This window comes from Miniopterus schreibersii (genome assembly GCF_964146895.1).
Source record: "Miniopterus schreibersii genome assembly, chromosome: 2".
Taxonomy (NCBI): Eukaryota; Metazoa; Chordata; class Mammalia; order Chiroptera; family Miniopteridae; genus Miniopterus; species Miniopterus schreibersii.
Window position 1 is genome coordinate 170,138,116 of NC_138102.1, and position 27,949 is coordinate 170,166,064.

General features: G+C 33.9%; 1 protein-coding gene across 2 annotated transcripts in view; it reads right to left on the minus strand.

The window, feature by feature from the left end:
• The window catches only part of CDK17 (cyclin dependent kinase 17), an 82,174-nt gene that overhangs the window by 18,983 nt on the left and 35,242 nt on the right, over nucleotides 1–27,949 (minus strand). For both annotated transcript variants that reach the window (XM_081127637.1, XM_081127638.1), the window contains exons 2-5: nucleotides 20,861–21,007; nucleotides 12,745–12,909; nucleotides 9,011–9,144; nucleotides 7,007–7,132 (exon numbers count right to left, since the gene is read on the minus strand). In XM_081127637.1, the coding sequence (XP_080983763.1) occupies nucleotides 7,007–7,132; nucleotides 9,011–9,144; nucleotides 12,745–12,909; nucleotides 20,861–20,978 (543 nt within the window). In that variant the 5' untranslated portion in view covers nucleotides 20,979–21,007. The remainder of the gene's footprint in view (nucleotides 1–7,006; nucleotides 7,133–9,010; nucleotides 9,145–12,744; nucleotides 12,910–20,860; nucleotides 21,008–27,949) is intronic.

A 27,949-nucleotide genomic window follows, 5' to 3' on the forward strand; every position in this document is an offset into this window, starting at 1 on the left:
AGGTGTTGAATAGAATCTGACAAGTAGATTTTTAACATCACTCCCCATACTTTGAATAGGATAAACATCCCAAAGCTGAATGACCAAAAGCAGCAGAGGCCCCTCAAAGGAACTGTTTTTATTGTTTTTTTACAATGATATATATCAAGTTAAAAAGCCACGAGGAAACCTGCATATCCAACAGTACTTAATTTAACTTCGGTAAACTAATAAAAAACCTTTGGTCACAGGTAGTATCATTGCATGATTGAAAAATTGCTTCTTTTTGCACTCTTTAAGGCCTATATGTAGTGTTTCAAAAAACTTTAAAATATGAAGTTCTGGAACCATCATAAACCATCCATCAATGTACTATCTTGTATATGACTCAGAGATATTAAGTTCTTGCTTTCTATTAACCAACTATGCAAAATAATAAAGTAAAACTATAATAGACAACACTTTCCAAATACAAATGGAGTTTTTTAACTTTAACATGGAAAATGTGGAAAACAAAATCTGGTACATAAAAGCCTGATTTTGAACACTCTTTTAGTTTACATAGGATTTTTACACCCTATTTACATATGATCTTAAATACCTTAAAAATAAAAGAGAGGCTTATTGCCAAGGTCACACAAACTGATAGAACATGTTTATTTTCCTGTATCTATCTCTGGAATTCAGGTTCTTAAATTCACAAATACGAATTTTAACTCTTGTCATATATTTTATGAAGGAAAAAACTACATTGAGAACAAATGGAAACTAGTATAAACAAAGCAATAAATATACCTGAAAAAAAAATTAAAATATCATCAACTATAACAAGGAGAAGAACACAGAAAAATGTGACTGCAAGCTAGGAACTTGTGCTTATCAGGAGTTGGACTACTGCTCTCTTCTTCACCCTTTTCTCTGAAATGAATAAACAGCAGCACACCCTTAAAACATCAAATACACTTGGGTCCAGGGGTGGCTACGACAACAATGCTGGGGTTTGGTTTTACGGGCGTGTGAAGTAGATAACAAATTCAAGAATGTAAAGATAAAATATTATAGAGATTACTGTTATATGAAGTACATACGGAATAAACTATAAGGGGTGGATCAAAAATCAACACAGCAAAGAGTAACTCTTCAAAGGATGAAATTTAGTGCTATCATTAAAATATGCTGAAAGTCTGCTTTTAAAAAAGGAAGTAAATACTGTACTATCATTATAAAGTTAAATTTAAATTTTAATAATTGAGCTATAAAATAAACAGCATAACTAAATTCCTCCCATGCAGGCAGCCAGAGAATTCAGACAAAAGACAGTTTACCAATAAACTGTCTGTCAGAACCTAATTCAGAGAGTAAAGCATACCTACTTCACCACCCATTTTAACAATTTCAAACCCTCAAGATTTAATAGTTATGTCACTTACTGAATCTTTAAATGGAATTTTTAGAAAATTCTGCTTGCATATTTATCTGCGGAACATGACAAGATTAACAAAAGATATAATGACTAGCTTGTTGACATGCTCTCCTACAGAAATTATTCAGAGGACAGAGGACAAAGCTCATTTATTCAACATTTACCAAGCACAGTGCTAGGTAACTGAGGATACAGTGAAGATGACAAATATGATTCCTGTTTTTATGAGTTCTGTCTTAGATTATTTTAGAATATTTTAAAAGTTTCATAAATAAAGAAATAGCTAAAGGAATGGAACAAGAAGCTTTGTATTTGAACATAATATAAACCTCCCTTAATACTGCTTTCTAAAGAAATATAATTTTTTCTGATACTTCATTTTTCTAGGAAAATACTTGGCTTTTTGGCAGCTACAAGCAAATTCCTGTTCAGATGGCTCTTACCAGGATAAGCATATGAAAACAAAACAAAAAATTCAATAAATTATAATTTATAACAGCCTCCCTATAGTTCAGTGTAACCTTTAAGTGGTATTGAGCATTATGGGAGACTTCTTGATTACCTTGGCTCTGGCAACATAATCTCTGTGTCACAGTTGTAATGATGTATTAATATGCTGGCAATGGGGTTCTAATTGAGCTTCAAAACAAACGAAGTATGTGCAAAAGTTCTGTAGCTGCCATTCTAAAAGTGAATGTGTATATTAGAAACACTCAGACAAAGGGAGATTTTCTCAAACACCCCATTTCCCTCCTGTGAGAATTACCTAGTTACTGTTACTGACAGAAATGTGTTCTTAGATCTGTGGGGTGCTGAAGAGACTGAGAACCTCTATGCTACTGGGTCATTGTGTCTTAGAAAAACTGCTGTTACCATCATCATGACTATCTTAACCCTGTAAATAATACGGCAAAGGTAAATTAAGTTGTGGGCAGACTTTGAACCTCATTTTCACACCCCATAATATATTCACTATTTCTGAAAGGCATCAGGACTTGATAATTTTCTCACCTACTCTTAGAAACAGAAAGGACTACATACCATCTATATCAGTAAGGCCATGAATGAGGACTCCAAAACTCATTGTTTAGTAAGAAGCAGATTCTTAAAATGTGTACAACCTATAATTTCAATATAATGACAAATTTTCATATAAAGATTTTTGGTCTGTTGACGTTGTGCTTAATAGTCTCACAAAACGTCCACTGGGTATGTCATCATTGTAATTCAACAGTGCTCTAATGAATCTTGTTTTTAATGAATCTTGCATGTGGGCTTTCCCACTAGTCTAATATTCCATTTATTATCAAACATAAATGAGTATTAACTAGCACTTCACCAACCCAATAACCAGTGTCTTTGACATGAGACATGATGATTAAAATGTAATGAGGTGCTTTAACCTGAGATGTGATGACTAAATGTAATGAGATGTCCTAGATGGGATCCTGGGACAAAAAAAGAACCTTAGTGAAAAACTTGGGAAATGTGAATAAAGTGTGCAGTTTAGTTAATAGTAATGTGCCAATGTTGGTTCCTTATTTGTGACAAATGTACTAAAGTAATGTAAAATGTTAACAATAGAGATAACTGGGTATGTAGCATATGAGAACACTATAGTAGTACCTTTTTTTTTTCAATCCTCACCGGATATGTTTTTTTAATTGATTTTAGAGAGAAAGGAAGGAACGGGGTAGAAATATTGACCGGTTGCCTCCCGTACATGCCCCAACCGGGGATCAAACCAACTTAGGTATGTCCTCTGACCGAGAATGGAACCCAGAACTTTTTGGTGTATGGGATGACGCTCCAATCAACTGAGCTACCTGGCCAAGGTCACTATAGTCTTTTAAATTTTTCTGTAAATCTAAAACTATTATAAAATTAAAATTTATTTAAATAAAAAGTCAATGGGAAGGATTCAGTTAAGAGGAAGACTGAATATACATGAGTGTATAGGGATAACAAATACTCTAAGCATTTTGAAGAGATGGACAGGAATTTCAATCCCTCAATATTAAAACAAGGAAAGAATAGAATGAGTACAAGTATAGGTAGATTGGTACATTTGTTACTTAAGATATAAGGGGGTTTTTGGTTAATGGCTTCTTTCTTCATTATGATGTAGAAGAGATTATCTGCTTGGAGCAAGAGAGGAAGAGTTAACCAGAAAAAGATAGCAGGGTAGCCACACAATACTGAGGGTCCACTTGAGGTTGACAATAACAAATTTATAAAAAAACCAATAAGCCTTATTGTATGTCTTTCTCCAGAAATGAATTCTGTGACTTGTTTCTTAATTCCTACCCAAGCAAAGGATTTGTTATTTTGACTACTTTACTTATTATACATTGCTTACTGAAAATATGAAAATACAGTTTGATACTTTTAGAAAGACAAAACTAAAATTTTATATTTTACCTTAAAAAAAAAAATCTTATTTTTTAGATAAAGTGTATACTATCCATAGAAACATAAGCGCTAACACGTGTGAAGAATACTTTTCTTTTCCTATCTCCTTTCCATTTTTCCCTAACCCGCTTCTTCATACATAAGCCTAGGTTACTGAACAAAAATTTTCTAATATATTTCAAAAGAAATCATGCTTTAGTAAGTCAGATGAATAATGAAAGGGATGCATTAATAGAAACTAAAACACAGCTGGCATGATTAATCTGAAATCTATAAGCCATTTCAGATAAAAAACTGAGAGAGGTGGGCAGGAACACCCAATCACAATAAAAACTCCAGTCACTTTTAACATTCATTAGAGGGCACTGTTTTCCTTAATTTCATGTAGATCTGATAAAGCTCTTAAAATGATAGCTTAAATAATTACATGGTGATTGAATCACACTTTTAGTACCAATCTGAACATTTAATAACTTCAAAATTTATCCTAAGTACCAATCTTTAATAAAAATTGATAGCCAAACAACACTTTTAACCAATAATCAAATGACAGAGTTATTTGAAGAAAAATATCTTCAGCAGTGATGCAGAACTATGATGATGATAAACCTGTACCAAGAATCAAGTGAGCATTACACTTTTACCTTACTGTACATTGGTGAATGTCAAATAACAATGTGCTCATATTATACACAGCATAAAATAATTTTATTCTTTAGAAGATATAATCAAAAACAGAAGTTTTGGTGAATAAAAATATGCCAGGATATAATATATAAAAAGGAGATATAACAACTGCTAGCCCCCAGGAAGCCTCTTCCACCGCTCCTTCCTCAGACACAAAGTCCAACTGGGTGCCACGCCCTGCTCATTTTACCCCTCATGGTCTCTAGACCCTGCTCGGATTTTCCATTCCCACATGACTTGCACATCACCCTTAATTTTGAATAAATTCCTAATTTATCTCCTTATCTCTAGTCTTTCTCTCCTCCTACTTCATCATTTACCCTTTCGTTTAAAGCTATTGTTTGAAACAAAAATGTGATGTCAGTCCTTATTTAAATAGATACCTTTGAGGTCCTTCCATTACATGGGACGAAGTCTGTTAGCCTTGGCCTTACAGTCTGGATCCATCCTATCCGTTCACGCCCTCCTCTTTAATATTAATCCACATTTACCCTTCATATCAATTGTAATAATACCTACATTTATACCTCTGTGTGTTTTGTTTTGTTTTGTTTTTTAATCCTCACCTGAGGACATACTTATAGAGAGGAACGGAAGGAAGGGGAGGGGAGAGAAAGGGGGGAAAGACAGACAGACAGAGACATCGCTGGATTGCCTTCCTTTACAGTCTCCAACAGGGGATCAAACCTGCAACCCAGGTATGTGCCCTGACTGGGAACCAACCAGCAACCTTTCAGTCCACAGGACAATGCTCAGTCAAGCGAGCCACTCCGGTTAGGCTCTACCTTTTGGTTTTAATACACGAAGTTTCCTCTGCTTAGAACACTCTTCTACCCATTGTCAACCTGACAAATTCCTACCCATCCTTCTAGAGCCAGTTGGAGCACTGTCTCCTCTGTAAGTCTGTGATGTGCAAGGACATTTTATTTGCTATCTCTTTTGTTGTTTCATAGCACTTTATATGTACTTCTTCTAAAGGACTACAGCCATCAAAAAGAAATCCTCACATATACAATCACCTGAATTTATATCAAAGATGACACTGCAATAGTGAAAACTGCCCTTTCAATAAACAGTGCTGGGTCAATTGCTACATGCTAGAAGATATTTGCAAGACATATAACTGGAAAAGGTCCTTTACACAGAATGTATAAAAAAATGCCCATAAATCAATAAGAAAAAGGCAAAAAACCCAACAGAAAAGAGACAACAGACCTGAGCAGTTAATTCACAAAAGTATCCAATAAACATTAAAAAGTGTTCAACGAGCTATACACCTGAAACTAATAAAAAATAATATTGAATGTCAACTGTAACTGAAAAACAGAGAATCTAATATAAAGAATTTTTTAAAAAGTGTTCAGTTTAGTTTATGGGAAAATGCAAAATAAAACTACAAGATAACACTCATCAGAAAAGCATAAAAATTTTTAAAAAGGGACAATTATCAAAAACAGGCAAGGAGAGAAACTAGAATTATCATGTACTGGTGATGAAAGTATAAATTGGTAATTGGTACAACCACTTTGGAAATTCTTTTGGCAGTGTCTAGGAAAGCTGAACATATGCACATAATCTTATCCAACAATACCACTCCTAGGTATGCACCCAAAAGAAATGCTTACATACATTAATCAAAACACATACAGGTGTGGTGATAGAAGCTCTGTTTGGTAACAGCTAAAAACTAAAGCAACAGGAGACTGAAGAGAGTATAATATTCATACAATGGAATAAAATGTGACAATAAGAACAAATGAACTATAACTATATACAACAACCTAGATAAAACACAAGCATAACACTGAGCCCAAGAAGCCAAACACAAAAAGATACATATTGTATAATATGTGGTTTAATAATTTATATATTTATAATTAAAGTTCAAAAGTCTAAATAATAATCAGAAAAGGAATATCAAAAGCATTTTTAAAATAAGAACATGCATGTAAATGAGGATTTTAAAAAGTCTATCTAGATATTAAAATATACTATAAACATAATCAAAATAGTAGAAAACATATGGGTAAAATTAATCTTTGGCATTAAAAGAAAGGATAATGTCTACAGCTGAGGAAGTAGGAGTCAAAAGTAAACAGAGAGGTGGCAGAGGGGGTTTCTGGATTTCTGAAATTTTCTTCTATTGATCTGGGTACTTGGTCATATAGGTATGTTAACTCAGCAAAAATTCACTGAGCTATACAATTATGGTTTATGTACTTTTCTGTATATCTAGTATATATTAATATGTATATTTATCTAGTACATATTCTGTACATCTAGCATATATCAATAAAATTTAACAAAAATAAAATAGAACACAGCTTAAACCCTATTCTAATATGCAACTGTAAACACTTAAAAATGGGAAAAAATAAAATCCAGAAAGAAATGTAATAAAATTTAGCTATTAAAAAACTAAATATAAGAATATAAAATGTTTACATCCAGAAAAATTAAACAAAGCACATCTGATGCTGTAGGTATAGGAGACTAAAAACTTACTAAGGAAGCTCTACGAGATCTTCGGCTCATTGGTTGATCAAATGGTGGACTGTTTATCTGAAACTTTTCAAGATATCCATCAGGTATTCTGATATCTGCAGGCAGTGATAACCGCTTATTTAAATCCTTAAAAAACAAAACAAAACAAAAATATTTTTGTAGGTAACTACAAATAGAAAAGATAAGGGCATTTGACTTTTGAATTCATGGCTATATTATTTCTTAATGATATGTAACTGTAAAGTTTTATTGCAGTTGCAAAGTTATTTATGCTGATTACATAAAATATACTAAATGCAAACATATTTACTCTAAGCAAAAGTATACAATACAGTTTTACAGAAATACTCTGCAACCCACTATTTCTGAACTCCTTTCAAAATGATTTTACCCTGACATTATTATATAGTAGAAATAGGCAAAGAGTATGAGAAGATGTGACTGGCTTAAATGAAATAACCAAGTAGATACTGTATGATTTTGTATACAACACAGTGAGACAACTGAAATATTTTATTATTGCTCTATCAATGGACAGAAGTAAGCAAAAGGCATTTCTATTTCATTTAATAATAGAATGTGAATTGGAAGAGATGTGAAAGGGAATCTTGCTTATATCATCACACCAAGAAACATAAATCCTACAAAAATAAATCCTTATTATTCATAATAGTACCAAAGCCATGAAGCAAAATTGAGATGTACAGGACCTGTATAAATATTTGAAAGATATATGACTTTAGTATAGAAATATACCATGTTCCCAAATGATAAAACTAAATGATGGCTCTCTCATATTAGTTTCATACTTTACATAACCCCAAACAAATCACAATAAGATCATTCTTGGAAAAAAGTACTTAAAATTTATCTAGAAGAATAAACAGAAATATGCAAAAACATTCTAAAATAAATCAGAGAATGTGTGTGGGGGGTAGGGGGGTACTGAGAAAGAAGTCTTTCCAGATATTAAAATACACAGTAAAAAGAATATAATCAAGAGTGTCACCTTTAGGAAAAATAAATATAGCTCACTGGAAGAATGAGAAAGTCCAGGTACAGATCCTAATAGTAAATAAAACCTCAAAATATATAACAAAGAAAATCATGTATCTATATGGTCAAGAAAATCAGGAATATTATTTTTATTATTATGATACGTTATACAGTAATATGAAGAGATATCAAGTTGATCTTATGAGATGAAAATGTTAATTCATCACTTAGGAAACTGATACTGTTTTCCTTAACTGATTCAGAAGCAATCGTTTATCAATGAAAATGCAACCAAGAGTACTGATGCCCTAATCATCATCATCTTAACAGCACTTAAAAAAGTTAATACTCATTTTAAAACACAACCAATTTTTTTTAGAGAAAACTATTTTAATCTACAGTATATACTAAAATGATAACATTCATAATCCACTTTTGTCCTCAAGGTTATACATAACACTGAAAAAAGGAAATGAGCTCTTCATTCTTTTACATGGAGAAATAACTTATATGTGCTACAGAGATTAGTAGGTATATTGAACCATAGAGGAAATGATACTCATATTTATAATATAAGGCAAGAGAATTGGTGCTTATTTTATATACACCTTTCAAAATTTGAAATATTTATAAATAAAATATAAGGCATACAGATGAATCTCACAATTTAATTAAAATCGTATTTTCTAAAAAGAATACTAATGTATCATTCTGACTTCCGGAAGTTCTGAAAATTTACATTTCCCTCACAAAGAACCTACAAAGTGTTTTGAAAAGTATTAACTATAATTAATGCATACTTACTTTGGGATAGTAGATCATTAGAAAAGAGAAAGTCACAAAACTACTCTTCACTAACACAAAGAAACAATTTTATTACAAGTTTCATTTGCCTTCAAGAAAATTTTCCAATAGGCATTTAGTTTGTCTGATATATACATGTGTGTTTACACACACACAAACACACCACACACACACAGAGGCATATTTATAGTTATTAATGGTTACCTCCATTGAGATCCGTCTATGTATACGATTTCTAAGACAAACACCTGTAGGTGACTGGACTTCATCAGATGATGTCCCAGAAGCTTGGTCACTCTCACCATCTGATCCCATTTTTAGATTTTCATGAACAATATCTGTATTAGAACATGAAACATTTTATAAGAGATGTATTATACCCTATGTTACATAATTTATTACCACTACAGTAAGATGTAGATAGCCAACACATAAAAAATCATAGTATAAAAGGTCTTATACACTCTGGGTACGATGGTGTACAGTTAATAGACTGAAACATAAATGCCTTAAAACACTAGTAAGCAGTCTTTTTATACTCTCAGATTATGAAAAAAACTAACATTCAACATTTTACCAAGGTTGAATAATAAAATTATAGACTGGAAATAACAATGAGAATTATTGAAGTCAGTTCTCTCACTTTTCAAATCTGGGAACTGAGACCTTGAAAGGTTAAATGACTTTCAAAGGTCATACAGCTTAGAAGCAGAGTGAAAAACAAACCTGGTCTTTTGCCTTTTATTTAGTTTAGTATTCTTTTCATTAAAACAATGTTCCATGGGTTCCACAGTCAAATGAGCTAGTTCTTTGAATATTCTTTAAAAACTGCTAGTGCAGTTACCCTTCCTTCCAATATTAAAAATAAAACAAAAACAATTCAAAAATTATTCAGATTATCTACTTTACACAAGAACTAAACAAAAGAAACCTGTACAAAACACGCTTGTATACTTACACACCTGCTCATATATGTACATTTGTCAATCATCCTCTAATTCATCTAGTAAGAGTAGCGCACCAGAAACAAATGCTAGATCTCAAACACATCTCTTGTCACTAGCACTCTCTATACAATTATTCATTAACCAAAAGCATCATTATTGTTTCATGTTGCAGTGTTTTAACACACTTTTTTTCCTTATCTGTAAGAGTTGTCTTTCCCCTATATTATTAATCTGGTAAATTCATACTTACACTTCAAAACCAGGTGCATGTGTCATCACTCAGTGGTTTGTTCCTACTCTCAGACCCAGAGGAGTACTGTGCCCACACTGTACCTACTGCACTGAACAGCACTATGTGGTTCACGTGATTTTGCACCAAGTTATGTCTGAGATCCTTGGGGACAGGGTGTGGCTTATTCACTTTCGTATTCCCAGAAAACTTAAAAAGTGCCTGGTACTTCACAGGTGCTCAATAAATATTACAATGAATTAAATATTAACTAAAAATCAAGAAATAGACTAGGTAACTGGGACTTTTTTCCCAAACAAAATAATATGCAAAACAAAAAATAGTATTTTATAATGAAAAATTTCAAGTTTCATGAAAAATATTTGCTCATAAAAATATGAAAACTGTTTAACAAAAATTAAACTCAAAGATCTCATCAAATCAGTCTCAGAATTCATACACTTCCATATATTGCCTTACATTATTGAGAAAATTTATTCACACTAAAAAACAGTTGCAAATGGCAATGGTTTGTGGGGTTTTTTGATAGGTCAAATGTAATTCAAGAATACATTTCAAGCACAGAAATTTCTGGAGAAACTTTATACAGAGATCTGAACAAAAAATTAACTTGGTAGAAATCTTCAAGAAAATTTTGAATAAGATATAGTACTTTAAAATGTATAGTTGAGTTTGCAAGAATGTATACATAATACCCAGGAACAAAGACAGAGAACTGAAAACCCAAAGCTGCTAATGTACAAACTGACTGTCACTTTCTTAAGACAGGTGGCTGATCTTGGTAAGAAGGTGCTTGGGTTTAGCTGCCACACTGGGATAAAAGATAAAGCCTAGGTGTCTGAGCTGCAAGTGAGAGCTTCCTACAGAAAGGCACAAGACTTGTGAAGTGCTACATCTTCAGTAAAGGGCAGACTTAAAGCACAAGGAATACAAAGCAGCATATTAATTTCAGACTACAACTGCAGTTCCAACATGAATATTGGTTGGTATTTTCATTTCCGCTAGTAAGAAAAAGTGAAACAATGTTGGCTTATGTCAAAATTCAGCTCATTTGCAACTGGTGTGAGCAATTTCTTTGCTGAATCAGGTAATAGTTTTGAAGTACTAAAAGAATATTTACCTCTCAAATCACTCAAACTTTGTGCAATTCAAAATGTAACAGCTACAGACGGAAGGCATATTTTAAAATTTAATCTGCCTTAGAGAGAGGTGGGGGGAGGGGGGGAAGGAAAGAGGGAGAAAGGGAGGGGGACGGACGGGGAGAAGGGAGGGGGAAGAGGGGGGGAGAGGGAGCGGGGAGAGGGAGAAGAGCATCAATCTGTTGTTCCACCCTCTATGCACCCACTGGTTGATTCTTGTACATGCTCTGACCGGGGTTCAAACCTGCAACCTTGATGTATCAAGACGACACTAACCAACTGAGCTACCAGTCCAGAGCTCGACATCACTCTCTTAAGTTTAGACCAAGGGTCAGCAAACATGACTGTTTTGGTATGAACCCTGAACTAAAAACTGTTTTTGCATCTTTATAGTGTTATTTTAAAAGGAAGAATATTCAAAAGAGACCGTATCTTAACTACCTGAAAAATTTACTATCTGGCCCTTGACAAAAAATGTTTGCCAACTCCTGGTCTAGACAATTAACAAAGCAATAAATCAAGTCCTGATCTAAAATGTTTTCCAATTTCTGTGGGGTAAATACTCCCTCCATGCCAACTTCAAGCTACCAACATGATATCATTTAACATGTATTTGGGAAGATATAGGCACATTACATAGTTTGACTATACAGTTACAATAGAAATAATCCCCAAAGCATTGGTAATAGTAAAGTATAATAAAATAATTAGGAAATAACTACTCTTAAGTATTCATTACCTTTGTTTTCAATTTAGCTTACCTAATTGTATATTTGTATAATTTAAATTTTAATAACGGCTGTGTTTAACAATCAGCTTGCAAATTTCCTGAAAATTTAACAATCATCTGTCATGAACTAGTGCGAGTCAATTCCAACACACCATTCTGTAAGGTTATACTTATAGGAATAAAGGCCACACACAATTCCCACAGATAACACCCCACTGCAGATAAGCTCATACTTCCAAAATTAACAAAACACCTGAGGAAATAATCTACCACAGCAAGAGCAAGCAGCAGACTAGAGCCCTCAGAAACTTCAGTAAATATAATTGACATAAGACTACAAAAAAATTACTTAGAATTATTTTAAAATCAAAACATGATAAATAAGGCACCATCAAAAAAACACCAGAGAAATAAACAGAACCTTGCAGGTATACATTTTTCCTGGATATTTAAAATGACAGGGACATAAGAATAACAAATCAGGTGCTAATCATATATGCTAATTATTGTACTGGGCTATCATATGGTGATAATCTGGAGTTACCAGGTATGATCCTAAATTAACCATCATCTCAAGTGGCCACAGCCTGAAATCCTGCACACACCTCTCAAGGGTTTTATTTTCTTCACAGTGGACAAGTTTTCAAACGTTATTTCTCTGTAGTGTCAGTACTACTACCTCTCTAGAACCTTCCATCTTTCTGCTCTCTCTCTTATTCTCAACTTGATTTTCATCTTATAAGACAAAACAGATAATACAAGACAAATCAGATAATAAAGGCTGGCTGACTTCCATATACCTAAAACCTACTAGCTATGTACACAACCTACAGTCAGAAAGTTAAAAAAAAAAAGACAAATAATTAAATTACCTAATCGGCTTCCATTTCTGGGCATTGCCATGAAGGAGCCAAGGCTTCCTCCAATAACACTATGTGGTCTCCGCAATGGGGGCTTCTTGAAGGATCCTGTGTACTGGTGGAGGAAGGAGTGCATACTGTGAGAGGTTGGAGGTCTGCCATTCTTCACAATGGGCTCTGCGGTTCACAGTATCCAAAATCATTCCATTAACAGCCCGAGATCCAAGATCACATGAAAAAGATTGAGAAAGAAAAACAGAAAATAAAACAAACATTATAATAGAGATCACTACATTTAACCTAATTTCTTTGGCTACTTATACAAAGTACTAGAATTAAAATAATTTCTATGAAAAATACTTAAAGAAAATACTTTCTTATTCAAAATTGGTTTAGTAATGATCTATTTCTTATATAATCAAAATGGTTAGCAATCATAAAACTAATTATAACCTATAGATTTTTTTATCTATTTGCTTATTTTTAAATTTTTTTTTAAAAAATCACAGACCTATAATCAAGTAGAAATCTTTTTAAAACACTTAAAAGATATTTAATTATAAATAGGGGGAATCCTGATTTATAATTTTTACAGGGACTCTCATGACTCCTTCTCACCTCCAAAAAACGAGCTCTGATATAAGTTAAGGACATGATGAAGTCTTTTGTGATACACCATTAGTCTTCCACATGAGAATTATGTTTTTACTAATACATAATACAGTCAAGGAATTTAAAAAGGAAATGGGCTTCTCTGAATATCTTCTCTTCTAAAATGAAGCCAGCTCTTCTTTTGTAGCTGATAATCAGCAATAAGGATATCACCTGATGAAGGAATTCCCCTACCTGTAAAGGATATCAGATACCAAGAACAAGTTGGCAGGAGGGGGTGGCTCCAATCCACAGAACAAACCAAGGTATAGGCTTAGGGAAAATGAGCCAATAAGGCCACTTGGCCTGCGCCTCTACTGATAATGGCTGCCTGAAAAAGGGGAGAGGGAGCATGGGACAGAAGGGTCCTCCAGACTCACACAAGGCCTAAGTCATCTAATCTGGGTACATCACCAGACTGGAGGAAGAGAAAGTACCCAACTAAATTACAGAGAAAATCTGTCTAAAGTATTCCACAGACTGTTCATTCCTTGGCAGTAGCTGGCTGATCAAGAATTTGGGGATCTTTACATAAGCCGAGTAAAAGAATCAATGATTTAATAATGAATGGGGAAAGGTATCTGATATAAATGCATAAATAAGTTACAAAAACTGTGGGATACAGGCTAGAACACATAAGAAAATTTTTCTCTTTCTAGGTAATAGGATTTCAGATCTAGAGTAATAAAATATAAAAATATTCTGCCTACAGACAACATTTGTTTCAGATACTCTGTAAAGCTGTCCTGGGGAATATGCTTTATAATCCTAGAGAATATAGCTAAAAAACAAAAAAAAAGGAAATCATAAATACATTCAATTATTCAGGGGATATTTATTGTTTGCCTATCATGACAAGCAATATCACGAGCCCTGGGCATCAAGAAGTGAACAAAACAAACAAGATGCTACTCTTTGAAACTATAAAATCTAACAGAAGTAAAGACAAATAAACTAATGAATAAGAAAAATATCAGATACTGATAGGCAATATGCAAAAGATTAAAATAAGGAGATGTGATAGAAAATAAATGAGTAGCTACTTTACACTGACTATAGAGGAAAGTTCTCTCTGCAGAGGTATTTTTTTTAACAGAGATATAAATGCAAAAAAGAGCCAGGCATAGGAAGATGGGTAAATGGTGGGTTATTAAGATATTCCAGACAGAGAAAAAAACTACAGCAAAAACTGACACACAGCAGTTTGACTTGTTCAAGCAGTGATCCTCAAACTTTAGCATGTTCAGAATCACCTTCAAAGACTTGCTAAGATACAAGATAGCTGGGCCTCAAGCCCTAGACTTTCTGATTCAGCAGGTCTGACATGGACCAAATATTTACATCTCTAACAAATCCCAGATAATGCTGATGTTGCTGGCCCAGGAACCACACTTTGAGAACCACTGCATTAGAGGCACAGAAAGAAGGCAAGTGTAGCTGTAGTATATGATTGTGGGGGGAATGGTGTTATTAAGTAAGGTCAGAGCAATAAGCAGGTTTGTATGTCACCATAAAAGTTTGAATTTTATTCTGGGATAGGAAGCAGTTACAGTAACTTTGAAGCAGGCAGTAATATGATCTAATTCATGTTTTAAAAACATCACTCTGAGGAGTCAGGGATAGTGGGAGATAAGGAGGTAGGAGTGAATATAAAGGGGTAGCATGAGAGGGATCTCTGGCAATGGAATAGCTCTTTATCCTGATTACAGTGGTAGTTACACGAAACCATCCATGTGATAAAATGGGACAGACTATACTCGCACTTTATTCCCATGCTAATTTCCTGGGTTGATAATGTTCTATAGTTATGGGAGATGTAACCAAAGGGGAGAACTGAGAGAAGGGTGTAAGTGTCCTCTCTGTACTATCTTTGCAACTTCCTTTGAATCTATAATTATTAAAATTAAAAACTTAAAACTTCACTCTGGTTACTGCTGGAGAAAAGATGACAGGGAATCAACAAAAGGGAAACAGAAGGAGGCTATTACAGTACCCTAAGCAATAAATAGTGGTGGCCTGGACTAGAACAGAGAAGCAAGCAGACTTAGGATATATTACAAAGGTGGAACCAAAAGGCCAGCAGACATACTGCAAAATTACTTTCACATACACTCTCCCACTCAGCTTTTAGTGCAGATCTGTATTAAAAACATCTATCCAAAGAATATTTTTTAAATCTCCAGCAGAGCAACTGTTAAAAATATGAAATATGATAGGTGAAAGAACAGTAATTAGAATATGTAGCAAGTATATAAATGGCTATCATTAATAGTGAGTTTTTAGGGGTTATTTATATAGTAAATATATAGCAAGCTACCATGGCAGAGGAGGGGAGGAGAGAACAGAAAGTTAAAGGAGAGAAAGGAATAAAGGAAAATTCCTGAATTTTTAGCTTTAAGTTATTTTCACGGTACAGTGAGGGAAGTTGAAGTAGAAGCAGATTTGGGAGGAAGGAAATCAAGAATTCTGGTTTGGTTATATTACATATGACATTCCTATTAGATATCTCTATGCAGAAGCCAAGCAGGCATCTGAACATGAATCTAGTGATCCAGATAAAAATCCAGACTAGAGATACAGATTCAGGAGCAGTCAGCATACACACAGTGGCTAAAAGCATAGGACTGGATGAGGTCACTGAAGGACAGTGTACAGAGAAGAGAATGGGAGCCATGAGAGAATCATAAAATATTCTAATGTTTCAAGATTATGACAGCACTTAACTGAACAGTTCAATAAGATAACACTATGTATTTTTAGAAGTAATGGAAACCTTTAAGACACTGTGTGAAATGAAATAAATCAGACACAAAAGAACAAACACTGTATGATTCCACTTATATGATGTACCTTGAATAGGCAAATGCATAGACAGGAAGATGCAGAACAGCGGTTAGCAGGGGCTGAGGGGAGGGGATAATGAGGGGTTACTGTTCAATAGGTACAGAGTTTCAGTTTGATACAATGAAAAGGTTCTGGAGATGGACAGTGGTGATGGTTGGACAATAATGTAAAGGTAGTTAATGCCATTAAAACTGTATACTTCACTACTGAAATAGTAAATTATATATTATTTTACTATAATATTTTTTAAAAAGTAATGGAATCTATATGAAAATACACAATAAATCTTACTCTATAAAGCAATTAATTCCAACTAAGGATTTCCAATGATTTTTAACATAGTAACACGGCAATCATTATGATTCCATTGAGAAATTTACTTGGCATCTTATTTGGCTCTTCCGATCAAGTGAACTATTATGATCAGGAACATGCACTTTCTTAGCGCACTCCATTCCGGTTGCCAAGTCTCTCCTTTTAAACACTTTTATTACCCTGATCCTATTCCAGACTGTACATACAATGAGGTCTGTGCTTTCAACCTCATCCTCTCATGGACTTTGTGCTGTTGGTAGGAATTAGCACCACTTACAGCCCTCTGTCATCACTTTTGTCAAACATTAATTGTGACCACTAGCACATATTAGATCAATAGGAGAAAGAAAGAAACCTGGGAGTAAGATAAAAGCCTCACCATATCACTAAAACTAGGCTTGTTGACGCCAAACAACATGGTAAACTGACCCAGTGAAGAGACTAATGACTAAGAACAAGAAAAGTTAACATCTGGAAAACTAGACCATTCCAATCTTTGCGTTTTGGGGTTACTTCAAATCCTAATCCATAATCATGAGAAATAATATTCTGCTCTGTTTTATTATTCTTCCTGGGAAGAGAAGGATGCAGTTCATTTTCTTAGGTGAAGAATTTCAGTTGAGCCAAAAGAAGTAACTTTTGCTGTAGCTGCACCTGGAGGCCCCAAATTGTGTATGTATTATAAAACATTATTTTTGCCTTTCTATAGGTATAACTGTGATCTATTCTCTCCCCTATATTTTAAATTGTCACCTATCCTCCTCATCAAATTCAATAATTTTAATATATCTTCTCATTACAGAAAAAAGTTCAAGGTTAACTACTAAAAGACCCTGAAATATCATAACTTCCTGTGATATGTCTAACATTATATTAAGACTTTTATCAAGTAAATTGAGAATCTATGAGGAAAAGGCATTTCTCAGATAAACTAAGTTTTTTTATGACATGAAATTCACATAACATTAACTATTTTAAAGTGCACAACTAAATGGCATTTGGTACATTTTCAATGTTGTGCAACCATCACGTCACTTCTATCTAGTTCCAAACTACAGGGTGGGGCAAAAGTAGGTTTACAGTTGTATGTAAAACACAGTTTATCCTGGTATTATTGCTTATTAATTACTGTATTTCCATACAAACAACTGTAAACTTACTTTTGCCCAACCCTGTATTTTCATCACTATCAAAGAAGACCTTGTACCCATTAAGCAGTCACTGTCCATTCCCTTCTCTCCTGAGTCCTTCGCAATTACTAATCTGTGTTTTGTCTTTATATTAATGGAATCACAGAATATGTGACTTTTGGGGTCTGGCTTCTTTCATTTTTCCAGGTTCATCAACGTACTTCACTCCTTTTTATGGTTCAATAATATTCCATCCTAGGGACATGACACATTTTGTTTCTACATTCATCTGCTAATGGACATTTGGGTTGAAGGCATTTTTAGCTATTGTTGAAAAGTGCTACTCAGAATATAAACATTTGTGTACAAGACTTTGTTTGAATAGTTGTCTCAATTCTTCCAGGTATATCCCTAGGAATGAACTGCTGGGTCATACGGTAATTTTTTGAAGAATGAAAAATTAATGACAGCTTTTCAAAAATTAAATATTCAATACTTTCTCAGTTACCAAAAATATAAATCTGATGTATTCAGAACTCTTTCTCCTTACTTAAAAAAATATTTCTTATACTTCAATTTAAAATTTTTTATAATTTGTACAAAAATTTCATTTACTATTTAGAAAAAGTTGTATTGAGTTAAGGACAAGTATGTTTAAATCAACCAAGTTTGCAAACTGTCAACTTATTTTTAACATACTAAATATAAGTTCAAGATTCCTCTTCCCTGGGTTCAATCTATCAATCAATGTGCAAACACAATAGCTTATATAGACAGGCACACTAATGTGAACTATAATTATATTACACATTTGTAACTGAGTTAAAGCCTTCACAGTATAACTCAATTATCAAAATGACAGAGATAATATATCAAATTCTATTTGGTTGGGGGTAGAATATGTATGAATGAGAGTATATATGCATATGTGTATAATCAAATACATCACATGCATCATAATTTTTCCAAGATTTTTATAGTATTATCTCCATATATATTTATTTCCACATTCAATGTATTCTAGAGTATACATGAGAGCCACCTGCCTATACAATGCAAGAGTTAACAGGACTGTGCTCATGAATGTGACTCAGTAAGACACAGGAGATCAAATGTTGGTTCAAAGTCAGCTTACTTAGGGAAATTATAAACTAATTCTTCCTCCTCCCTAAGCTAGCATTGCCACTGTATGGCTGTTAAGACAAAGATCACTTGCTTCACAAACAGGTTACATCACACGTGAGATCATTTAAAAAGTATTCATTGAGCCATGTTCAGAAGTGGACTGTGTGTGTCACCTATCTTAGGAGCTTTTTATGCTCTAAGATAAACTCCATAAAGAAAGAATATGATGGGACCAACTATCAGGAACTGATAGATGACCGAAAAGGTAAGTATCTATGTGCTGTTACACATAGGTAATAAGCAACAGCAGATTATAACTCTGAGACATCCTATGCTACCAGCAACCTCTGCAACCCAAGAGGAATCAGTGTCTATTTGGCATCTTCAAGTATTATTTCCAGTAATCTGGGTTAAGTGGAAACTCAAGAGAGCTCCTATTTTCCTTCTTTACTACCTGTTAAAGTTAATATAATAAAAAAAGTTTTAATAAAGTAAACAATATGTACTACTTGAAAAAAATATTTCCGACATTTCACCATGCTATAATTAAAGCATGTTTTAACAATAGTTGAAACTAAAATATTCCACAAAATATGCAATTAATCTAAAATATTAATTATCTCTGAGACTCATTTATATTGGACACAACGGAACTATGTCCCAGAAACCATCCATCAAAATATATGCTGTGCTTATTTTAATCCTGCACATCACTGGCAAATAGCTGGCAAGATTCTTCAATCATAAAAATGAACACACTGAGCTTGATTAATAATAAGAATTCAAAGGGGGTCTGAGAGAATGAAGAATTTTGTTCCTGGCAAGAGGAATAAAAGTTAAGACATTATAAAACTATCTTTGAGATTTGATCCAAACGCAAAATGTTTCCCTCCTAAATAAAAGTAAATTATATTAGAAAGTTATTATTTTAAATTTTCTAAAAAACTCATCTATGTCTCTTCTCCATACTACGAAGAGCCAGATAACCTTGAGTAAATTTGAGTAAATAATGACTCTTCTGAGGAACAGAGATAAACTGAATCTTGTGTAGAATAAATTACTTACCCAGTGTCATACAACTAAAAAGCACATAGTGTTAGTGCATCCCAAATTCCAGCCCATGAGTTTTAAATTAAAGTCCAGACAGTTTGTTTTCCATTATCCTGTTGTCTCTCACAACGAAGACATTTGCATTCAGCTGGAGGGGTAGGAGCATCCATGCTTTCACCCACTACCACAAATCTCTCACAGAAGAATTTCAGGCACAGACATAGAAGGCTTGCCAAAAAATCTGCACACCATGACACTGGCAGAAATTCTTATAAGCTCCTTTCTGGTTGTTACTATGACTTCCATAGGGATAGTTCAGTTTTGAATATGTAGTCTTACTCTATAAATTTCAGCAGTATTTTGTATTTTAATCCACTCAATTTAACCAGCTCTTTTTATTTTATATCAACATCTATGTACTACTTTACACTGTAAAAATAACTGTCAAATGTGTGAAGCATTATATGCCTATCTACTGTAAGTTCCCTCAATACTAGGGCAGATTCTGTGGTAAATATAAAGTAAGAAAACAGTTAAGACTCATATAATGAACTTTGTCCTTTTTCAACATGCATATATAATTATAAACTATGATGAAGCCTCAAACAGAAAATTTACATACTTACTATGTACTTTTAAGCTGTATTAACAGATTATAAGAACAAAAATATTTAAACATTAATTTAAAAAGTTACTTAACAACTAGGATAATATTATACAAGGCATTCTTATTTAAGAACCAATAAAAATGGAAAGATAAATGGGATAGGAGAATTCATCAGGGTTAGAGACCAGGTACAGTAACATTTGGCGTAAGAGTGGGATATTCCAATAAACAAGCAAGCAAGCAAAGTTGTGTAGTTTTGCTTCCTAAGAACTTGGAGGGACCCAGAGGGAAAAATAAACAAAAGGAAGCTATTGGGAACTAATTAGGAAAGTAAATTGCATTCTATTTATAAAGTAACCAAAAGAGTGAGGAATCTTTCCTCCCCTCCCCACCCCCAAATATTTACCATTATCCTTGCTGCTATTTTCTTCAATAGTCATTTGTTCAGCCAATTCAGACAATGATTCGTCTATAGTCTGGCTTCCTCGAAGTGTGAGGGACAGCCTTCTCTTAAATTTTTTCATCCTATCGATTGAACGTGACGTGAAATGTCCTGAAAGAACATAACAGAATGAACACAAAATTAAAGCCATGAATACTTTACAGCTCAAGAAAAACGTCGTTCTAAGTTCACTAAGAATTTTCAAGATTGAAATATAATGAGGAATTCCCACTTCTGCCAAACATCATAAAGTCCAACCACTTCTTTAAATATCCACTCACTCAAACTAATGTTATATTTATATAGCATTATCAGAAGAGCAGGAATTCTACAGACCAAAGGTTGCGATTTAAGTATCACAATTAAATTTAGGATAAAAAATTTTCCTAAAACATACTTTTTAAAAACCAATATAGTGAAAATATCAACATTATTTTCATGCGCAGGTTCTACCATTATAATCATATTAGAACCAGTCAATGATATCTTTAGATAGGAGGAGGTGAAGGAGGCAGGGGAGAGAATAATGAATGATGTTTCACATTTTGTAAAACAGGAATTTTCTTTTGTAAGCTCTCATTTAGCCAATATATTAGAGATTTGTTTTGTTGCCTTGATCAGTTGTCAGAAATCTCTTCCTATTATCATAACAATGCCAAACTTTAGAAAGAAGAAATGAAAGCCAAACTAACTAGTATCAAATGCCTACCCCGTACTAGATACTTTCATATTTCTTCATTTAGTCTTCCTAACTCTAAAGAGTAGACTACAGTATTCCTTTTTCACAAACAAGCAAACAGGCTCAAAGAAGTTCCCCAACTGAAGTGAAACAAACAATTAATGATAGAACTGAGATTTTAAACTAGAATTACCATTTACCTTTCCTCCCACATTTTGACATCTCTGAAATCAGGATGTATCTCACAATTAATGGGATGTCAAAATATAATTGACAGCTTTCATCTTCTCTTCTTTAACCCCACAAATAGGATTTTTCATTTGTCACCAGTAAATGTCTGACTTTTAAACAGATTCTTGGACTGGGAGCTCATGCCCATCAACTCATTCAATTTCAGCACCTGTCTCATCCTCGAGAGCTTTTCCAGAACTGCTACCTTCACCATGAAAGCTCCATGAATTTTCCCAATTCAAACTTCGGCTTCTGCCTCATTTTGACTTTTCTAACAAAGACACCATGGAGCGGATAAATAGATTGGCAAGCCTTTTCTATGCCTTTTCCAACGCTATCTGGAATCACTTTATTGAACACTTCTTTCAAGTCATTTGTCTGTACCTCTAGGGTCATGACAAGAGGGAACCCAGCACAGAGTATGTCTATTTCCCTTCTCTCCTGAATCTTTACTCTTCAAGTCTTGATTGACTCAGAAGCTCCACAATGCCTTCAAATTCATTTTTTCACTAGCTTTTCAACTAGTTCTCAGCAGAAGCCTTGGTCTTACACAAGTTGCTCCATCATAAGCAGAAATGGAGGTTTAGAAGAGATAATATGTGTATTTCACCAAGCAAGATGAATTTATAGGGGACAGGTAGTAAATTGTTTTCAACTAAGAAGCCTATAACTGCAGAGCTGTCCTAAATGCTAGATTCTTTATTTCTCATAGCTGTGACAAAGCTCTACCTTGACAGTCAGTAATCCATGTCATTTGTTTAAAACATACTAGGTATTTAAGGTGAAGTGAGCTATTGCCAACTTCATTTACCCTTTTGTTTCTGTAAGAATTTATACTAGAGACACGTTCCTTTGTAAGGTATCAGGAAATTTGTGCAGGAAAGGGGTAACTCTTCAAGCTTGGGGGCTCAAACTCTGCACATTCCAACGAAAGGACTAGTCTGTGACAAATTTCTGGAAGATAGTCTCTGAGCCCTTGGAATATCCTGCCTGTTAAGTTTCTTTGTATACCTGAGATCTTGGGCCACACCAGGTAGTTTATGTCAACAATGTAAATTATGGTAATGCCTGTTTTTGTGTGCCTCAGGTCTGGGCCACACTGTATCAGTTTGACCTTAGGGTAGAAGAGGGATAAGATAAATTGAAAATGAATAGCTAAAGACAATCATGTGGGTACTTTCATGCCTACGTAACTAACCCCCAATAAAAACCCTGAACACCAATACTCAGGTAAGCTTCCCTGGTTACACCATTTTGCATATACAAGGTTATCATACAAGGTGGCTGGAAGCATGAAGCACTGTCCATGCAACTAACTCCACTAGATAAGGATAACTGGAAACACACGCAAGATTTTTCTTGGATTCCACTCTACAAGCCCTGTTAACATCTTTTGCTGATTTTTATCTGTATCTTTTTGCTATAATACACCATAATTGTGAGTTTAACAGCTTTTCTCTGATTTCTGTGTCCTTCTAGTAAATCATTAAGCATGGGGGTGGTCTTGGGAAACTCCAACACACTCTCTCCTTCAAGGAGAGAATTCACATAACAAAGTAACATACCATTCTGACCACTTAAAATGTATTTTAAAAATAAAAATATCAATAAAGAGAAAAGTTACATAAAGAAACCAAACGGAAATTCTGAAGCTAATAAAGTACACTAACTAAATAAAAAATTCACTAGGTGTTCAACAGGAGATTTAAGTAGGAAAGGGAAAGGGAAAGGGAAAGGGAAAGGGAAAGGGAAAGGGAAAGGGAAAGGGAAAGGGAAAGGGAAAGGGAAAGGGAAAGGGAAAGGGAAAGGGAAAGGGAAAGGGAAAGGGAAAGGGAAAGGGAAAGGGAAAGGGAAAGACCAGTTAGTGAACTTGAAGATATGAAAGTTAAAATGTTCCAGTCCGAGAAAGAAACCAAAAAATGAAAAAAAAATGAACAGAACTTAAGGGACCTGTACAACACCATCAATGAACCCACAATAGGCATCAGAGGAGTCTCAGAAGAGGAGAAAAAAGGGGCTAAAAATTTTTTTTAAAGAACTAATGACTGAAAACAGCCCAAATATGGAAAAAAAGAATATAAACATCCAATAATCTCAGCGACCTCTAAAAAGGAACTCAGAGATCCACATTTGACACTATATTCAAGTGTCAAAACTCAAAATCAAAGAAAAAAATCTTGAAAGCAGCAAGAGACAAACATCGTGACACATACAAGGGACCCCACCCAATAATATTAACAGCTGATGTCTCATCAGAGACTATGAAGATCAGGTAGCAGTGGGAATTGTGTCTTTAAAGTCTGAAAAGAAAAAATATCTGTTAACCAAGAATTCTACATCCAGCAAAACTATCAAGAATGAAGGAAAAATTAAGACATTTCCAGATGAACAAAAGCTGATGAAGTTAATTACTAGTAGACGTGCCCTACATGAAATTCTAAAGGGAGAGCTTCAAGGTGAAATGAAAGGACACTAGACAGTAACTCAAAGCCATAAGAAGAAATAACAGTAGAGGTAAGTACATATGTAGTTATGAAGGATAATATTACTGTACTTTTGGTTTGCAACTTCTCTTTTTTCGCCATTTTCCTACATGATTTAAAGGGCAAATGAACACAGGTGAAAAATGATAAATCTGTATTAATGGGCACAAAATGTACATATAAGAAAGGTAATCTATGACAATAACAATATAAAGGGGGAAGAATAAAGATACATAGGATCAGAGTGTGTATATACTACTAAACTAAGCTGGTATTATTCAAAGTAGACTGTTATAAGTTTAAGACATTAATTGTAATTCCCAAGTAACTATTAAGAAATTAACTAAAAAATATTACAGAAAAGGAAAAAAGAAGGGAATCAAAATGGCACACTATAAAAAAAAAAAAAAATCAAGCCCAGCTGGGCATGGCTCAGCAGTTGAGCATCGATCGACCTAGGATCCAGGTGATTGGGGTTCCATTTCCGGTCAGGGCACATGCCTGGGTTGCGGGCTCGATCCCTAGTCAGGGGCATGCAGGAGGCAACCGAACAATGACTCTCTCATCACTGATGTTTCTCTCTCTCTCTCCCTCTTCTTTCCTCAAATAAATAAAAATTTTAAAAAATCAACTAATGCCCTGGCCAGTGTTGCTCAGTGGTTAGAGCATTGGCCCATGAACTGAAGGGTCATGGGTACGATTCCAATCAAGGGCACATACCATCTGAAAAGACCTTCAACAAGTAAATAGTCTGAATCAGTAATCAAAACACTTCCAACAAAAGAAATCCCAGGACCAAAAGGATTCACTGGTGAATTCTACCAAATATTTAAAGATTAACAAGAATCCTTCCCCCCAAAAAACTGAAGATGAGGGATCACTTCCTAATTCATTCTATGAGGCTAGCATTATCCTGATACTAAAGCCAGACAATAACACTACAAGAAAACTAGAGACCAATATCCTTTATGAATTTAGATGTAAAAATCCTTAACAAAATACTAACAAAGTCAATTCAGCAGCATACTAAAAGGATTACACTTATAACCAGGTGGGATTTATCCCCAGGGAGCAAGAGAGGTTCAACTTGAGAAAATAATCAATGCAAAAGCACTGCATTAACAGAATGAACCAAGAAGAAAAACCACATCAACATCTCAATTGATACGGAAAAGACAATATCCAATGCCCTTTCATGATCGAAACACTCAATAAACTAGGAATAGAAGGTAACTTCCTCAATAGAAGGTAACTTCCTCAATTATGTATATGATTAAGATCATATACAAAAAACCCACAGATGAATATAACATCATATTCAATAGTGAAAGACTGAAAACTTTTTCCCTAAGATCAGAAACAAGACAAGAATGCCCACTTTTACCACTTCTAGGAAGTTCTAGCCAGAGTAATTAGGCAAGAAAAAGAAATAAAAGGCATCATAATTGAAAAGGGAGAAGTAAAACTATCCCTATTCACAGATGACATGATCTTATGTGTAGAAAACCCTAAAAATTTCACAAAAACCTGTTAACTAAATAAATTCAGCAAAGCTGCAGGATACAAAAATCAACACAGAAAAATCAGTAGTATTTCTATACATCTATGATGAACATACTAAAAAGAAATTTAAATAGCATCAATAACAATAAAATACTTAGGAAAAACTTTAATCAAGGAAGCACAAACTTATACCCTGAAAACTACACAATGTTGCTGAAAGAATTTAAAGACCTGAATAAATGCAAAGATCCTGTATTCAGGTATTGGAAGACCAAATATTAAGATGACAACATTACCCGAAGTGATCTACAGATTCAATACAATCCCTATCAAAGTCCCAATGGTGTTTTCTGCAGACATAGAAATACAAATCCTAAAACTTATATAGAATTCCAAGGGACCTTAAATAGCCAAAACAATCCTGAAATAAAATAATAAAAAGTTGGAGGGCTGACACTTCTTGATTTTGGAAACTTACTACAAAGCTCAGTAATCAAAAGATTATGGTACTGGCATAAAGACAGACATATAGACCAAAAGAATAGAATGAAAAGACCCAAAACAAACCTTCCTGTCTACGATCAATTGGTTTTTGACAAGGGTGCCAAGACCATTCAATAGGAAAAAGATAGTCTTTTCTACAAATGGTGCTTGGAAAACTGGATTATATTCACATGAAAAAGAACGAAGTTGAATCCTTACCTATGCCATAAATAAGAATTAACTTAAAATGAATCAAAGTCCTAAATCTAAGAGCTAAACCTATACAACTCTTAGAAGAGAATATGGAGGAATACTCGTGATGTTGAATTTGGCAATGATTTTTAAATATGGCACCAAAAAGCAAAGGGAACAAAAAAATAGACGAATTAAGACTGCATTAAAATAAAAAACGTTTGTACATCTAGGGACAGTATCAAGAGAGTGAAAAGACAATCCACAGAATGAGAGAAAATATTTGCAAGTCAGGTATCTAAGGGTTTAATATCCAAAATATATAAAGAGCTCAACAACAAAAACAATTTAAAATGGGCAATGGACTTGAGTTAACACTGCACTAAAGAAGGTATACAAATGGCCAATAAGTGCAAGAAAAGATCCTCAACATAATTACTCACTAGAGAAATGCAAATCAAAACCAATGTGATACTGCTTCACATCTACTAGGATGGCTATCATAAAAAAACAAAAACAAAACAGAAAGTAACATTGGTAAGGATGTGAACAAACTGAACAATGGTGCACTGCTGGTGGAAATTTAAAATATGCAGCCACTGTGAAAAACTTCCTCAAAAACTTAAACACAGAATAATCATTAAACCCAGCAAAATTCCACTCCTAGGGATATATCCCTGAAAAAAGAAAACAGAGACTAAAACAGATACTTGTACACCAATGTTAAAGCATTAATCATCAGAATACATAAAAGGTGAAAACAACATTGTCAATAGATGAAAGGATAAATAAGATGTGATTATCTATCTATCATCTATCTATCTATCTATCTATCTATCTATCTATCTATCTATCTATCTATCTATCTATCATCTATCTATCTATCATCTATCTATCTATCTATCATCTATCTATGTCACAATAGGATACTATTATGCCATAAAAAGGAATTAAGTTCTGATACGTGTTACAACATGAATGAACCTTGAAAAGATTATGCTAAGTGAAATGGCAGATACAAAAGGGAAAATATTGTATGATTTTACTTATATGCAGTATCTAGACTAGGCAAATGGATAGTGACAGAAAGTAGAATAGAGGTTATGGGGCTAGGAGGAAGTTGGCAATAAGAAGTTGTCTACTAGATACAGAGTTTTTGTTTGGGATGATGAAACATTTCTGGAAATAGACTGCGGTGATGGCTACATAACATTTTGAATGTATTTAATGTCACTAGATTGTACACTTAAAAATGTTTAAACTGGTAATTTTTTGTTATGTATACTTACAATAAAAATTTTAAACTATTTTGTCAGTAGGCATTTATATCAGTTTTTCAACCAAGCCTAAATAAAGCCAATACCTCATTTCAGTCGAATTTTATTTTAAAAACTGGTTAAATAATTTCAATGTGAACAGTCAGCCTATACCAATTATTTTAGACACAGAGTAAAATATTAGGACTAATGCTTATGATTAGTA